At 44.3% G+C, this 17,128-nt stretch overlaps 1 protein-coding gene and 1 long non-coding RNA gene across 3 annotated transcripts; one reads left to right on the top strand and one right to left on the bottom strand.

Moving 5' to 3' along the window:
* Positions 1 to 1,701: 1,701 nt before the first annotated feature.
* MUC13 (mucin 13, cell surface associated) lies at positions 1,702 to 15,212 on the top strand. The gene is made up of 10 exons (XM_012780438.3): positions 1,702 to 1,774; positions 3,011 to 3,117; positions 5,070 to 5,122; positions 8,115 to 8,278; positions 9,213 to 9,332; positions 9,677 to 9,806; positions 10,448 to 10,485; positions 12,041 to 12,125; positions 13,985 to 14,183; positions 15,126 to 15,212. Exons 2-9 carry the CDS (start codon positions 3,037 to 3,039, stop codon positions 14,181 to 14,183), a joined length of 870 nt encoding a protein of 289 aa, XP_012635892.3. The 5' UTR covers positions 1,702 to 1,774; positions 3,011 to 3,036; the 3' UTR covers positions 15,126 to 15,212.
* Positions 9,802 to 14,069, bottom strand: LOC142870617 (uncharacterized). Of its 2 annotated transcripts, none has more exons than XR_012918979.1 (3): positions 13,938 to 14,069; positions 11,925 to 12,199; positions 9,802 to 10,284 (listed from the first exon to the last, which is right to left on the bottom strand). It is a non-coding gene; the product is annotated as an uncharacterized LOC142870617 (long non-coding RNA). The 2 variants fall into 2 exon arrangements; XR_012918978.1 differs by lacking the exon at positions 9,802 to 10,284 and adding an exon at positions 10,898 to 11,209.
* Positions 15,213 to 17,128: the final 1,916 nt, after the last annotated feature.

Genomic DNA, 17,128 nt, shown 5'->3' with positions numbered 1-17,128 from the left:
TGGACTTTGTCAAAGCTACCTCTACAGGTTCCCTCTCCCTAGGGGATTTCTGGAAATAGTTTCAGCTTCTCTGAGAAGACTAGGTCCAAATAAGCACTGACTCTCCAGCCCCAGTGATCTTGCTCTCTGGGTCTTGCCTACCTAAGGAAAAAGTCAGCTCTACCCTGAGGTTAAGATGGTGGCTGATCACAATTTGGAATTTGAGCCGAAGTCATGGAACTTGAGCCTGAGAGATAAAAAGCCAAATAATGGCAGGGCTCAAAGAGTCCTAGGCATGGCCAGAACCATTATCCAAAGGACAGATGTTTGGGGGATACTATCTAGGAGATGCCAATTGATCTCAAGCAGAAATTATCAATACAGAAACCACTTGCTTCATTTCCCCAAGCTTGGTTTAGAACAAGGGTCGGCAAACTTTATCAATAAAGGCCAAATGCCTTTGTGGTCCACATAGGGTCTCTGTTGCACCTATTGCACCCTGTTATTTTACATGAAAGCAGCTATCATCAATATATAAATGAATGAACCTGGCTATGTTCCAATAAAATTTTATTTACAAAAACAGAAGGTTGGTCAGACATAACCTGTGACCCACAGTTTGCCAACCCCTGGTCTAGAAGGTTCCTCAAACTTTAGAGGCCGAGAGTCTAGATAAACCCTGTCACTCTCAGATGAGTAAACGGAAACCCCGTAAGGGAGGTGACTTGCCCAAAGTCAAAGAGCAAGTCGATGTCCCCATATACTTACTTCTGATAGCTTCCCGGTGTTCTTGGATAGACCTAAGAAACAGATGGTTAAGCAACTGGTGTTCAGAGCCTGCATCTAAGACTCAGGGCCCCAATCTTTCCTGTTTGGAAGGGCCACTCTGAAGGTGCATTCAAATGGGACACAGCTACACCATCAGCTCTACTGGAGTCAGGAAGGGGAGCTTTTCAAAGGCATTTCTGCTTCCTCGGACACTTCTCTCAGAGCCAGGCCTCTCGGAGCACTCTCTTGCGTGCTGGCCCTCCCACTCACTAACTGTGGGGCGGGAGGCAAGTCATTTCCCTCCTGGCTACAAGTAACTCCTTCGTAATAAGGTGTGACTGAACTAAATAGCCACCAAAACCCCTTTCAACTGTAACTCCCTGTGACTTATTCAATCCCTGGCCTCAGAACAAATGGACAAGTCTGCCCTGCGTTGCTGAAGAGAAAGCACACCAAGAGTTACTTGTCTGGGGTCTCCAGAGAGGAGCTACATTCAGTCTCTTCTCTCAGATTTTCCAAATCATCCTTGCAATGTGGCTGAGGCTGTTTTTTAAAAGCCATTTACTTTACTTAGCAGACTGGTTTACACCAAGTCAGAGGGGTGACCCTTCATATTTTTCTTCTTTTGTTTTGTTTTGCTTTGATTTTGGAGACAGGATCTCGCTCTGGCACACTGACCTGACTTTGAACTCCTGACCTGCCTCCAAAATTTCAGCAACAAACTCCCTGCAGACGTAAGGAAGCATGTATTTACTTCTAGCTCTTCTAAGGGTGTGCTCTGGAGTTAACACAGCCAAGGAGTGGACATTGCCCAGGAGGGAGGCATGAAGATTGAAAAATAGATTTCTAGGTGTTGTTTGTTGTCATTTTTGTGGATTTCTAATTTCTTTCTACTCCATCTAAGGTACCAGGAGACCTTGCCAAGATAATCCCTGTGCAGGTGGCTCTGCATGTGTTGAGCTGCATGATAGCCATTTCTGCCTGTGTTTAGAAGGGTATTACTACCACTCTCCTGAGTGTTTGAAAGGTAAGTCATAAGGGATGAGTGTGGCACAGCTTTCTTTGTATCTCATACCAAAAGTGGAATAGAAAACTTAAAACGATGACAAAAAGAGATTTCAGAATACTACAAGTAGAAGAAAATATAGAGGCAACAAAGGCCAACAAAGTAGAGATAAGTGCTATTAGCAGCGGAAACTGAGGCAGAATAAGGTGATATGCCTGAGATCACACAGCCACCCAGGCCTGGGAGCCTGGGCTTCTGACTTTGGTTCAGTTCCCTGTCACAGGATCTGCTTGCTCCATAACAGCAAACCCCACTTTTAGAGACATAAGAGCCTCTTGGCTCTACAGATAGATCTTAGGAGCAAATTGAGACTGTCTTGGCATGATACTTTTTGATTAGATCACTGGGTGCAATGAAGGTTCAAGACCTGACCTTCTGTTATAATCTCTTTTCTGCTTTATGAATGAGAAATATTCCCCCTGCCAGAGCAGACCAATTGTACAAGAAACAAATGTATTTTATTGATAACAGGAGTTAGGGATATACAAAAAGCCCCTGAAGTGCTCATATTTTTAGTGCGAATAACCTCACTTCTGGGGATCTACTATAAGTAAATGACCCCAAATATAGAAGAAAGGTTTGTGCATGAAGGTGTTCACTGCAACATTTTTCTTTTCCTTTTAAAGAATTAAAAGTGCTAAGTCCAACAACAAAAAAATGACTATATCACTGAAGGAGACGTATACTTCCTAGAATATTATGCAGCCTTTAAAAATGATGGTTTTTAAAAGTTGGGCATGGTGGCACGCACCTGTAGTCCCAGCTACTTGGGAGGCTGAGGCAAGAGTATTGCTTGAGCCCAGGAGTTGAAGGATGTGGTACTCTATGATGACCCCTGTGAATAGCCACCACATTCCAGCCTGGGTGACATAGTAAGACCTCATCTTTAAAAAAGAAAAAATGATGGTTATAAAGAGTAGGCAATGATTTGGGAAAATGTCTATTATGCCATAATAAATAAAAAAAGAAACATGGCATAAATGTAGGATTATAACAATGTGAATAGAAAGAAAGAGCTAGAAGAAATATACCAAAACGAAGATGGTTGTGTTAGGAATGGAGAACACTTTTCACATTTCCAGATTTCTTGTAGTGTCATCATATAATGTTGAGAATTCTAAAAATTAATTTATGTATTAGAACAAACCGGAATGACTCTCCTTGAGTAGTACAGAAAAGATTCTGCTTGACTTTCAGGAAAGACGTTCCCTGGGAAGATTTCAATGAAAGTATCAGAAACGCTTGGCTTGGAAGAAGAACATTCTGAGAACTATCAAGGCTTGCATACTGAAGTTGTTCACTTCGTAAGTACTTTCCAGCTTTCCTTCTGTGTGAGTATTCTTTGTTCTGACGCTGGGCTGCGGAGCGTAGAGCGGGGCTTCCGGTGGTGCACGTCGGTACGGTCATACCAGTGCTCCGCATGCTGAAATGCACTCTTACTGGATGGTAAGCAGCAGCTGCCCTGAGCACCCCAGGTGAAGGAATTCAACTTATACCTTCTAAATCCAATAATTTCTTCTTTTTGAGACACAATCTCACTCTGTCGCCCGGGTTAGAGTGTCTTGGCGTCAGCCTAGCTCACAGCAACCTCAAACTCCTGGGCTCGAGGGATCATCCTGCCTCAGCCTCCCAAGTAGCTAGGACTATAGGTGTGTGCTACTACACCTGGCTAATTTTTTCCTATTTTTAGTAGAGACAAGGTCTCGTTCTTGCTCTGGCTGGTCTCGAACCCCTGAGCTCAAGTGATCCTCCCGCCTTGGCCTCCCAGAGTGCTAGGATTACAGGAGTGAGCCACCGTGCCTGGCCCATATCCTTGTTATAAGGCTGATCTGGCTTACTAGGGCATCACATTTATTTGAATTTGACTAGACTTAGAGAGACATTTCTCTTTAATTTAAATTTAACATCTTTTTAATGCTATTGGTTGCCACAATCTTTTAAAATGTCAGTCCCAATGGACAGAAAAACAATAAAAAGTCATAGATTATGAAAAGGTTGTACCAACCCAGCTCAGCATTCTTATCTAATAAATGTGGAGATTGAGGCCCCAAAAGAGGAAGACACCTGTCCGGAGCCATGATCATATCTTTCACATTTAATTCACTCAGTCCTCAATTAACCAGTTTTGTTGAGTATTTCCTGGGGAGTGCCCTGTGCTAAGTGGTATGGCGTGGGGATGGGGGAATGGGATGGGGGGGGTGGGGGGCAGATTGTGTCATAAGAATGAGAAACCCCTGTTCTTGGCGTCAAAGGACTTATGCTGTAATTGGGGCCTCCAACCCACCTCCACCTCAAACCTGCCAGAGGTCCCAGCTTTACCTCTGCCCACTCCCCTGTAGGAATCTAGAGTTGTCTCTGTTTTTAGAACACAACCACGGCCTAGTGAGATCCGCCTGTGCTGGAGAGCCTTCCCGCTCACAAAGCCATGGCTCATATACCCCGTCTCATTTTCTACACATGATAGCCCTACGTGGTGAGAGTTACTGCTATCTCAAGTTTTCCAATAGGAAAAGCAAAATTCAAAGAAATTAACTTACACAAAAGCTGACAAGTGGAAAAATTCGACTTTAGGTATTCTTCCCAATTCAGCCTGCCCCCTTCTGAGCCACACGGCCTCTGAACACTAGCATGTGCTGTTCCTTCTTCCACTCCCTGTCCTGGCACTGCCTACGGAAGTGCCTTACAGCCCATCTCCTGTGTGAAGCCCTCTCTCATTCTCTGCAACTGGAAGAGCATTTCTTTGAGCTTCCGTGGTAGCTCTTGTCTTTTTATGGCACTTCTCTTGCCTTCATGATATGGTTGCCCTGCTTGATCACAGGGCTGGGTCTGCCCGTCTCTGTCCTCTCCAAGTCCCATAGCCTAACGCCTTGGGCAAGGTAGGTAATTAAATAAATGCTCCTCGGGTAAATTGATGAATGCATGAGACACACATATAAATAAGACCGACGAATTTGCAAGACTTAAGACAAACTTAATAAGTTAATCACCTTATTTTTAGGAATATGATAATTGATTTGGCTGAGTGATTTAGGTTTCCATCTTTTTTCTGGATAATTCTGACTTATATCAGACTCTTACTATTTTATAGCAAAGATTACTGAAAGGTGTTAGACTGGATGTTAAGAATAAGTAATTTGTTGTGATGAACCATGTATATTTATATAAATGAATTTAGAAATTTATGTCAAAATTTGGATAGAGTATCACTTTTTAAAATTATTTTTTAACTTGTTGTTAAATCTGTTCTCCTCCACAGTTTAAGAATATATTTAACACATCTTATGGGCAGACTATAATTCTTAATGTAAGGTAAGTATGCTAAGGACCAATGGGGTCCTTTGGGGAGAGGTGTGCCTAACTTCTGGTCTTCTCTTGAGTTCCCCATGTTAACACTCAAGGCCCCTATGGCAAGTCACAAATCAAGAAGGGGTGGTCAGGCTAAGCACTGCAGAAAGGACTGTGTGCCTTGGCCTTGTCTCTGATGTCACAACAACTCTGGCCTGGAGGGGCAAGGGTGGCCTGGGGAGGGCAAGATGTTGTCTGTGATTGGCTACTTAGCAACTTGTGCACATGTGCATTGTCTGGCTCAGCTTGTTTGGTTTTATCTACACCTCACCTTTAGCTACACCTCACCTAGTCAACCCCTGGAAAGTGCATTCCGGGAGGCCCAGAGATTGAACGGTTCACAGTCATCTCTTCCTATGAGGGGAGTGAAGGGAACGAGAACATCCAAATCACACCCTTGGCTACTGAAGGGCCAGTGGTGAGCTCTTTCTTTAGTAAGAACAAGCATTCATCAAGCACTTCAATATGTGATGACAAGTGCTGGGTGCTATTTAGGGACATAAAGAGGCAGAAGATTCTCGAGAAGTTAGCGATTCCATCTCAGCCTTCTCTGAAGCACCTGAACACACGAGTACTGAGGCTGGGGAAAGAATGCTCTAAGATGAATGGAGTTACGTAGCAAAAGCAGCCCTGATGTAGTCTTTGTGTTTTAAGTTTTACTATTATATGTATCCTTATAAGCTATGTCAAATCCTTTGTGGAATAAGATAAAGAATATATATGTAAAAAATATATAACACACACACACATATATACATGTTAAAAATTTCACGAAAGGCCTCCTAAAGGTGGTGAGTGTTGAGCTTGGTCTTAAGTGAAGGGCGAGCCTGATGGCAGCCAAGAGGCAAGTCTGCCTGGTGAGGGGCAGGCAGCAAGCAGAGAGGCTGGGCCCCCACGCAGAGGCTCTGAAGCAGGAGGCCTACAGCTGCTGGAGTGCTGGGACCTGCTCCTGGGGATTAGGTTTGGCTTAGTGGACCACAGCCAGTTCATGTGTAGGGGGTGAAACAGGAACCGTGAGGTGGGGTGGAGTCAGCCACACCTGCGCTTGAAGCCTGGCCTTGGCACCTACCTGCTGTGTGACCAGGCAGGAGTTCTATCTTCTCTGAGCCTTTGTTACCTCATCTGTGTAATTAGGATAATCTGATCAACTTCTCTGGTCCCTTGTGAGCAATAACTGAGATAAGCTTTGGAAGGTTCCTTGCACACAGTGCCTGGTACATAGTCAATTTCAACACCAATCTGTTCTCTTTCTGGAACATAAGACCCGGCAGTAAGAGGAAGAGCTGGTCCTATAATATCATTTGGGGGGGGGTCCCCAAAACGATGGCACTCCTTTTATTCTTAAGGAGTTACTAAACAGGAGTCTGGGGTGTTTAGAGGTCAACCTTTACCTGTGAGCTCAGGGTCATGGAGAGACAACTGTGGGGCCCGTGGACCTGGTTCTCACCTAGGAAGGAATTTCTTAGGTGCCAACCCAATGTTATTTCCCCCTCTGAATCCCTAAGGTCTTTTAGCTACTGTAAAAATGTTGGAATTGGAAGGACCCTCAGAATTTCTCTCTCCCAACCTCTTTTTGGACAGAGGAGGAGACTCAGAGATACTATGACAGGTCTTGGGCCACAAAAGACAGAGGCAGGCTTGGCCCTAGATCTTGTATCATAACTCCAAGTCTAGCCCTTTAGTCATTTATACTCAAGTACATAGTGGCTCCATTGTGTCCTTCAGCTGTTTCACAGGTGTAATGCCTTGCCCCTTGAATTAGAGTATGAGTTAATAGGTTCTTTGAACAAATGCATTATGGATGGCATTTTCTATCCCAGCCCTGGTGCAAAATGATGCCATAGACTTCAACCAATATGGGATAATTTATATTAAGTGCCCCTTTCTCACTGCCCTGTACATTCCACTGCCACCCCCACTCCATCCTGTCATGAATGAATTATGGCAGAAAATTTGTAAATTAAAATTCTGAAGCCTATTTCATGTTTTTGGACTCCTTTTTGAGGCAATTGTTTCTAAAAATAGAATTGGGTTCACGTTTTGGATTTTCTCAATTGAGGGCCCTGCACAGCTGTGAACACTTCCTAAATAGATTAGCTATGATTTCAGGTTCCGGAAGATATTCAAAATGGAGTATAGAAAAAAATCTGGACAACAAAAATATAGTCTGAGGCTTAAAAGCACAGAGTCACCAATCGGGAAAGTATTTTAAAGTCCCTTTTTTATTCCCTCAGTGTTTTATCACCTGATTCCTTTTGGACGATTAAATAATGACAGCTTGGCGCAGCGTACTTAGGGCTGGAAGGGGCAGTGCTGATTAGGGAGGAAGAGAGACCACTACAATGTCTTGCAAGCAGGCACTGGTATTTGATGATCTGCTTTGGTGTGATGTGCCCACGTTTCCCACGCACACCCCTGTCCCCCCTTTGTTTCAATCCTCCTCTGGGTTGTGTGTCCAGGCCGGATCACGTGCCCACTTTAAAGCTGATACTGAATTCCTGGCCCTTCCTGGGAATGACCCAGGCTCTGTATGGTTGGTCACTGCTCTCCCCGTGCACAGGGAGGAACGGAGTCTGAGATTTCACAGCTCAGCAGGACACCTAATCTTGCTGTCCAGCAGAAAGTGACAACTTACTGTTTCTGATATTACTGTTCTACTTGTGATTAGCTCCGGGTTCCCAGATCCTAAAAATGATTTATTCACAATTTCCCTAAGCATCCAACAAGACATTGTGTTTACCACAGGTTTCCCTGAATACACAATGAATAGAAATCTCTGGGCCTTTAAATTGCCACCTTTGTGTAGCCCCGGGCTTCCATATTGTGGGCCCCAATTGTGGAGACAGGACATGGGTCAGGGTGAGGGCTGGGATTTGGGGGAGTATGGGAGGTTATAAGACCTATTTGTTGACCCTTCAGTTCAATTTATCAAGTGACAGATTCATTTCATTTTTAGCATATCTGCTTCTCCATCAGCAAGATCTGAAATGCGCGCCAGTGACAAGGTTGTTACTGTAACAATAGTGAACATTTTGCCACTAAATACAAGTGAAACTGAGGAGAGCGTGTCTATTTTAATTCAAAATGCAGCTAATGGCACAAACTTTACAAATTATGTTGGTAAGTATTAAATAACTTTATTCAAAGTTTAACTAAAGACCTACCTCCCCTTTTGTCAACCTTTCCATTCTATGTGAGAAGGGGGCAAGAACTGTCTAAGTGCCTTGACAGGTGCCTCCAAATTTCCTTTTAACCAATCCATTCTTCTGCCCTTTCCTCTCTCACTTGCCTTCTACTCCTTTCTACCCATCTCCAAGTCATCAAACTGACTTTTGTTCTTCTCTTGGAAGGAACTGACCACACAAATCATTGCTGGACAGGGACAGATAAAGAAAGGAAAAGCAAGAGGGCTTTACAGCAAGTTATAGTTTCACAGATGATTGTAGAAAGTTTCACTTATACTAATTCCCCCTTTAGGCTGATACACAGCCCACAGTGTAGCTGTAACAATTCGCATTTGCTGTGCTACAAACCACCCCAAAACTTAGTGGCCTAAACCAACCACCATTGATTTATTGCAACCCCATAATTCTATGGATTAGAATTTTGGCTGGGCTCACCGGATAGTCTGCTGATCTAGGCCAGGCTGACTGATCTCTGTGGGGCTCACTTAACCATCAGCCACTAACTGGGTCAGCTGAAGGCTGACTGCTCTCAGATGGCTCAGCTGGGCAGGTTGTCTCTGTTCCACGTGGTCTCTCAGCCTCCAGCAGCCCAGTCCAAAGGGTTCCAAGAGCAGTAGTTGTTTCTCAAGTCTCTGCTTACATCACATGTACGACTATCCTAATGGCTAAAGCAATTCACATGACCAAGCACAGCGTGGAAGGGCCCCACCAAAGGACATGGATATGGAAAGGCATGGATTTCAGAATCTCAGATATTCATTTGTTAAATCCCAAAACTTATTAAAATGCAAAGCGTAACAACAATGGAGTGGGGTGCTTTGTTAATACTGTTTTGCTGAGTATATTTTGTAATTATTTGTGCTTCCCAGGGCAAAATCGGTGTAGTTATTATGGTTGTGAGGAGGCTGAAGATGGCTGTGTCAATAGTTTGGCATGCAAATGCAAACCCGAGTGGGAAAGACCTAACCCACAAGTTGCTTTCTGCTTTGGTAAGTATTCCACCTGCTTCTTAACGTTCTTCACAACTCCTATTTTCTCTCTTTTTGCATTTGCAAAATACAAACTTTACTGCTTGAGTATCTACATGTATTTCGGAGCCCGAGTGATGTGAATTTTGGCATTAGATGTACAGACCGGGACTGAGACACCTTGGCTAGGAGCTGGTGAGGCAGCTTACTGGGGCAGGGGGAGGGGGGGAGGCATGTCACGTGCAGAGGAGACGAGCACCTCACTGTACCTTGAACAAGAAATGCAAAAGAAATTATATTCTGTTACATATCACTTTGGGGTGGAAGAGATTGTTTCTTCACAAAGAAATCACTCTGTTTTGAAGCCTCCAGTCCAAAATGTCCTGACAACTGCGCCGGAGAGCACAGGCAGTGCTTGATAAAGAAGGAAGGTGGGGCCCCCGAGTGTGCGTGCGTGCCCGGCTACAAGGAAGATGATGATGGGAACTGCCAACCGTAAGAGAAATCACCATTTTTGTCTCTGCGTAGCTGGAGCTAGGCGAAAAGGGCAGAGCTTGCAGCACACATACGGGTTTACAGTCAGGAAGTTGGTAAGCTGGCGTGGGGCGGTAGGTAGACAGCATCATCATCATCATCATGAACAGTTTTCGAGCCTTCTCCACGTGCCAGGAACCACACTAGGTGACATCCATCACACAACAACACCGTCCGGAATGTATTAGTTCCCCCTTTTCAGGTGGGGAAACTGAAACCGAATGGCAATAACATGCTCCAGCTCGCAGGGCAGCAAGTAAGTGGCAGAGCCATGTGGCGTCACGGCCTGAGAGGGTCCCGTGCCTCTTGGGTTCAGCGTCGCCCGATTTGCTGACTCTTCCTGGAGCTCAGAGGGTGGAATGTTCCATCAGCAGCAAGTGAGCCCACATGGGATTGTACACCCCACTCATCCTCCCAGAGCCCCATGGAAGGTGCTCTCCTGGAAGAATGGGAGGGTAAGAAAGACAAGAGAAAGACGAGGAGCAGGGGAGGACAGGATGAAAGAAGGATGGAAAAGAAGAAATGGAGATCGGGGTGGGAACTCTGACATGCTCCCCACAGGGGCTTGTTAACATGGTTTCTTCTCACTCACTATATTTTAGGTGTGCATTTGGCTACAGTGGCCTCGACTGCCAAGACCGTGAGTATAGAAGTCTTGCTCTTATAAACAAGTTATCAGACATCTGAGAAATGAACATTGACCACATTCAAAATCCTATCCAGTCCCCCAAAGTCTCTGGCTTCCTTCGTAAAGAGGGAGAGATGATCTGCTCGCAGTTTGTGTTCTGGGACATGCCACCCATGCTCACCCTGAGGCTACGGGCAGCAGCAGGTCTGTCATAGAAAATGATAGAACTCGGTCCAAGGAGTGGGCTGGAGCCTCTGGACTTGCTCCAGACTAGAGAAGAGCGTCCTAGCATTACGTTGATTTCCTACACTAGCTTAAACATGTATCATCTGCTACTAGAAACGATAAATGACCAAGACATTAAAAAATTTTTGGTGGTTGTGGGAAAGCAGACGTAAAAAACAGACATTTAAATACTCAAATCTTTTCGTCTCAGAGCTATTTACTGGTTTGGGATGCGCTACTGCAAATCCAGTTGTTTCTTTCCCTCCCATGCCCCACCTCCACTAGACTGGGATAATACTAACTTTAACTTTTAAATTATTTTCTATTTTAAAATTTACATAATGAAGTAAATAAAGATTAATGATCCAAGTCAAAGGGAATACTGCTGTCAGCCTTCCCTCCAGCCACTAAGACAGTGAGCAATGAGAGATGCCTTCCATTTCTAATGTATTTTTTTGCAAGGAAGGATTTGCTAGGTCTTTTCTTCCTTCTGGGCTTTCAGTTTCCATACCTGTAAGATGAGAGGTTTGAACCAGTGAACTTTGAGGTCTTTCCCAGATGTCACAGTCTATGGCCCTGGGAATCGAGGTTGGAGGTGGCCTTTGTGGGAGTCACACAGCGGGGAGAAACAAAAAGGTGTAGAGCAGTGTTGTCTGACAGAAATATCATGTGAGCTATCTATCTCATTTGAAATTTTTAAAATTCCAAATAAATTTTTAAAAGTAAAAAGATACAAGTGAAGTCAATTTTAAGAACATGTTATATTTAACCCAATATATCCAAAATATCATTTCAACATGTAATCAATCTAAGAATTATTAATAAATTATTTCACTTTTATTTTTTTAGAATCCGGTGTGTATGTTACACTTACCGGCCATCTCACAGCCACATTTCAAGAGTCAATAGCCCTAGTCAGAGCAGAGGAGGAGAATGGGTGATAGTGAACTGCAGACTCTTCCCTCTCTGATGTCATCAAGCTGTCACCTGGCTCCTCTATTAGTGACCAGTTTAACTCCAACCCATTCCCCTAGCTTCTCAGTAAGGGAGCTGTGGACCTGGGTTGTGGGCCCACTGCCCACAAAGCTCAGGAAGACCCTGCTTCTATCGGCCTCCTCCCTGGGATTTGCGGTCATTAATCTGGCAAGCCTGCCCCTTCTGATGGTGTTCTGAAAACACAGTCTAGGAGTGTGGGGACAGGGTGCTAAAGGAAATAAGCCACCTACCCCACCTGGCCCTGGAGGGCCGGAGACCAGAGCCTGAGTATCCTCACAGTGGGGGGTCCCTGGGCAGTGGACCGCTGGGCGCTGAGCCATCTCTCCTCTTTTCTTTTCCCTTCCAGAATTTCAGCTGATCCTCACCATAGTGGGTGTCATCGCTGGCGTCCTTATACTCAGCATGGTGATTGCCTTGATCATCACAGCAACGTACGTATGGGGTGCAAGTGTCCCTGTCCCGGTTCCAGCATGACACTCTAGCTTCCAAACACCCCCAGCTCTTCCTGGGCAAGAGAAGGGAAATAAGGGGAAGCTTTTCTTACCTTAATTTTCTTCCGATTATATAAACGGTACATGATCACGGAAGAAAATAGAGAAAATAGAGAAATGTGTAGAGGAAGAGAATAAAAAATCACCCATAAAACCCACCCCCCTGAGGAAACTACCATTTTGACATATATCCTTCCAGATTTTTTCCTATCTTTTAAAATATTATATATGTAATTTTGTATCCTTTGTGCTTTTAAAATTGTTTGTTGAGGTTTATTTTTGCTTAACACTATAAAATGACATAGCAACCATTTCCTTACATTATTAAAAACTCTTTGCTAACAGTGTTTAACTCCACTGATCTCAGAAACAAGTTTTATCAGGTCACTCCCCTGCTTGCTCAGGACCCTGCTGCAATGGGTCTAAAATCAACCTCAGCAGGTTCCCCTGGGTGGAAATGTTACCTCTTAAAGTTGCCTTAAGGTCTCTTCCCTGAAGGGAGGGGGAATAGTGCCCATTCATTTTTGCAACACATACTTAGGAAAGCTAATGTTCCCCCATTAATAAGGAGGTGAATGCTATTATCTCTTTTTTATTCAAAATGGGCCACGTGGGGATCCACTTTCATAAAAAGCAAGCTAGTTTTTTCTAACATTTAGCTCATATATTACATTTTAATAAAATAGGTATTTGTCCACTATAATATTAACACTTTCCAGAGAATTATAAGGAAGCAAAGCTAAGAACTGGAATATGAGTGTCTGCATCACTCCAAGTTCCCTTTTTCAGGAAAAGAGTCAGAACATTCCGGGATCAAGACTGTCTCCTCTTTCTTAGGGAGACTAGCTGACTGTCCTGGGTCTTCAGGGCTCTCAAGAGTTGTTATAGAACCTTGAGACACTGGGACAGCCATGTGTCCAGGTCCTCCTTCCTGCTGCACAGCCGGGTTTGCTCTTAGCCCAGCTACAGATTTGGGATTCTTGGGAACACACCAAGAATTGTAATTTTCTTGCCCAATTCAAAGGGAAGGAAAGCCTCTCCTCAGTCACCTTGGACAAGGGTGTGGGCCCTCAGGGTCCCAGGGAGAGTGACATTTCTGCTGTGCCTGAGGCACAGGTGACTCACCCTGGGAGTGCCCTGTGGGCATCACAGAAGCAGCCAGCCCCACTTCCCTCCCAAGCCCAGGGTACTACAGGGGCAGGCCCAGGCCTGTGGGCCAGCAAGGAAGGAGGGTCCTCACCAGGGTTACTTGGGGGCAGATGCCTCCCTCACCTGCAAGTACTTCCACTTGGCTTTGAATATTTACACTTGAGATCCTTGAGGGCCACAGAGGTCCCAGGAAGCCCTATTTCTCCATTCAAGACCTTTATACCTTGAACTCATTTTACTCACTGGGGTGATTCTGTGGAGGCTGACTTTGATGGAATGAAAAACTGTATCACAAGTCATCTTCTCTCTTTGATTTCTATTATCATTTCCATATAAATTCAAAAGCACACTTAGTAACATTATTAGCAAAATATGAATAAGTCCAGTGGATTTAGATGGTCATGCTGGAGCAGCATTAACATCCTGCTTTTGTCATTACGTGGAGCTCATGAGGGGACTGTCCTTCAACTCAAGGAATCGGCACTGAATAAAATAACAAAGTATTAGGGGTAGTGGGATATCAGGCCTGCGACTTATTCTTAATTGGTTCAGAAATGTTAATATTTCAAAATTTCAAAACATTTTTTGAAAAAAGAACCTTACCATTTACTTCAAGGAACTTTCTGCCTAATTCCTGTTACTGATTGCAGATCAAAGAACAAAAAGAATAATATTGAAGAACAGAACTTGATTGAGGAAGACTTTCAAAATCTGCAACTGCGGCCTTCAGGTTTCAGCAATCTAGGAGCAGAGGGGAGCCTCTTCCCTAAAATCAGGGTAGCAACCTCCAAAGACAGCCTGACACCAAATCCTTACGTCCAGTCAAATATACCCCACCCTGACTATTAGGTGAGTCTCTGGGTTTTGTGTGTGGCTTTGCAGGGTGAAATACCTCAGGGCAGAACAGGGACCTGGCAGTTGTATCTTCAATCCAGGAGCCCCGAAGACTTTTTTCTTTCTCTTCTTTTTCTTTTCTTTTCCTTTCTTTTCTATTCTTTTCTCCTCCCCCCCTCCTTTCAAATGAAAGAGAAAGAGCAAGGAGGAAGCTCCCTGCTATTGTAAATAGCCATGGCTTGGTCCCCATCCATGGATGTGACATTTAAACACATCACTTAATTTCTCTGGTATTCTATTTTCTCATCTGTTGAAAAAAAAAAAGCAGCTTAAGTTAGATGCCCTTACGTTCCCTTTAGATTATCGACTTCTATGGCTATGATTCCAGGAATTGTGGTGACACTTCCCAGGCTGTTTAAGGACGAAAGTCCTGGGCAGGCCCAGGGCAGGACGTTGAATATAAACACAGTTCTGTAGGGGCCTTTTCCAGCAGGCTGTGTGAAGGCAGCTCTCTCCTCTCCTCCTCCCAGGTTTCAAGGCAACTTGATCCATTGCTAAAGACACAAGGCGAGTTAGGCCTTATTTCCCTTGGGATAACTTTTGTGGAGAATAGCTTGTCCCCACTGGGTTTGTATGGGATAGTCATAGCTGGCACTGCTTAGTGTGATTTGAATGAAATGTTGAAAGGAGCAAGCCTGTAAGCGACTCTTGGGGGAAGAGTGACAAGGCAACTGAGATGGAAAGAAGGAAGACGGTGAAGGAAGATGAGGAAGGGGCCAGGAAGAGACAGGGAACAACAGAGAGGTGAGGAGAGAAATGATAGGAAGAACAGAGTTGAAAGCTGAAGACAAATAATGTTAATTAATAATGATTATTTATGAATCTAAATTTTTTCATATACTTCTGTTGGAGTATTTCTTTTCTAAGAGTTTTATCTCTCACTTCCTTTCTGTCTAGAATGGTAAAAATGTGGACCCCTCTATGGCCCCCAACCTAACCTACAAGCTGTTATTTTGAGTGTTCAGAAAGACTGATGGAGAAGTGAGCCCCAGTGACGGTGTGGCCTCCGACATCTGCAGCCTCTCCAAATGGAAGTTGTGCATGTTTGCAATGAATATAGCTTGCTTGCTCAATAAGTATCTGTGAACCTGAATGCACACAGATGCTAGCAGCACTTGTAAGATAGCAGATTTTATCCAATCAGTACAAAGTACTAAGACCATGGTTGGGCTTTTTTTCCTGGTGAAGCAACAATAACCACTTCTGATCTAGAGAGAAGTTCCCCAGCACATTCACTCTTGGGAGATTATTGCTCTTGAGGGGATAGGCTACAGATGAGTGACATAATTCTCTGGGGAGACTCTTATACATCAGCTGCGGAGGTCGCAGGGGATGAAAAGAGATACCATCTTTTCAGGTTCTGGGGTTCACTCTCTGACGAGTCAAAACAGGAATAGTACTTGTGTCCCTCCAAATGCAGCTACCCTTGAACTGCCAGTTGCTTATGACCTGCCCGCACCCCAAGAAGACAGGAAAGAGCCATGTCCCTCAGCTTTTCCAGGAAGGGTGACAGGGAACCCAGGAACTTTTTGATGTTAATTAGAAGACCTAGATGTTAATGAGAAGACCATGGGGTGCATTCTAGAGTTTTCAAAGTGCTAGTAGGTAGAAGGAGCAGAGAGAAAAAAACATGAGCAGAGAGAAAAAAAGAAGAAGAGAAGCAAAGGCAGCTGGGCTGGGAGGATATAAAGGAAGAGGTACCTGGGATCCACCTCCTTCCTTGGCTCTCCCTCCTTGATGAGCAAATGGGCACTTCGTCTAATCCATGCCCTTCCCAAGACTGAGTGTAGGAACAGGTGTAGAAACAAAAGCCCCAGAAGTAAGAGCTTTAGGTTACTTTGGAATTGCAGACATCCTGTTTGGTTGAGGGTGAAAGCGGGAGCTGGTGCTCAGGAGTCTGTATGTCCAGCTTTGTGATGCAGATTCCAGAGGTACTACACTGGGGCCTCAGCCTTCCCTGGTGACAGAGGCTAAGCTGTGGCTGCAACCCACAAACACACACACAAGAATGGGGCAACCACATACAGCAAAGGCTTTTTTTTTTTTTTAATGTTAATAGTGTCCTTGTTTGCGTCTAATATCTGGTCCTCTTGGAAGTTATTTTATTATTATTATTATTTGTTCTTGACTGTTAATTGTGAAAGGTAATGCAAATAAAGTGTCTTTAGTTGATGGTGTCCTTTCCTGTGGTTGGGGCTTTGGGTGATGCACACAGCAGCGAGTTTTAAATAGCAAACATGACACATGGTGAACCAGAGTGACTGACATCTGCTGTCCTCATTAGGGGCTAGTGGATTACCCAAGATAACATGTTAACACAGGGTAGAGATTTTAGGCTGCTTTCCCAACGCACATCCCACTCCCCCTCCCCGCCATGAAGGAACAGCCAAGCACCTGATCCAACTCCCAGCTCCAGGGGTTGGCCCTGGTTAGCTCAGCCAATCAGTGGGATTCTGTTCCTCCTTGCCACAGTAATTGACCTAAGAGTAAGCACAGTGGCACAAGTGGATACAATTAGAATACAACCTAAACTTTGGTAGGTAGCTTGGAGGAAGAGAAACACTTTCTTCTTCTAGAAAGTGGGCTTGAGGATATGAGGCCTTGAATGGCTTCAGTTTTGTTGAGGACACAGCCGACACATAGAGCAGGGAAGAGCAGAGGGAACTGTGAGAAATGGAGTTGGCGACTTGATCAAACCACACCTGAAACCTCTGGATTTTCCTCTGCTAAAGGCCAGTTTGGGTAGTTTTTTGGTTATCTGCAGCTGAAAACAGCCTCACTGATACCACTTATATTTACTCTTGTGTTCTCATGGCTAGGTGGTGAATGAAATAAATATTCTTATGAGCTATTAATGCCCACAGGAAAAACATGAGCCATCAACCAATCAGTTAACAGCA

This window comes from Microcebus murinus, chromosome 1 (genome assembly GCF_040939455.1).
Source record: "Microcebus murinus isolate Inina chromosome 1, M.murinus_Inina_mat1.0, whole genome shotgun sequence".
NCBI lineage: Eukaryota > Metazoa > Chordata > Mammalia > Primates > Cheirogaleidae > Microcebus > Microcebus murinus.
Note: the sequence above shows the minus strand (reverse complement) of the source record. Positions and strands in the feature narration are given on the sequence as shown.

Bases quoted from the DNA above. Each gene is read 5' to 3' on its own strand.
- MUC13 (XM_012780438.3), top strand. From the start codon at position 3,037: ATGAAAGTATCAGAAACGCTTGGCTTGGAAGAAGAACATTCTGAGAAC. The intron at 5,123-8,114 runs GTAAGTATGCTA...TTTCATTTTTAG, and splicing joins ACTATAATTCTTAATGTAAG to CATATCTGCTTCTCCATCAG. The intron at 9,807-10,447 runs GTAAGAGAAATC...ACTATATTTTAG, and splicing joins GATGATGGGAACTGCCAACC to GTGTGCATTTGGCTACAGTG.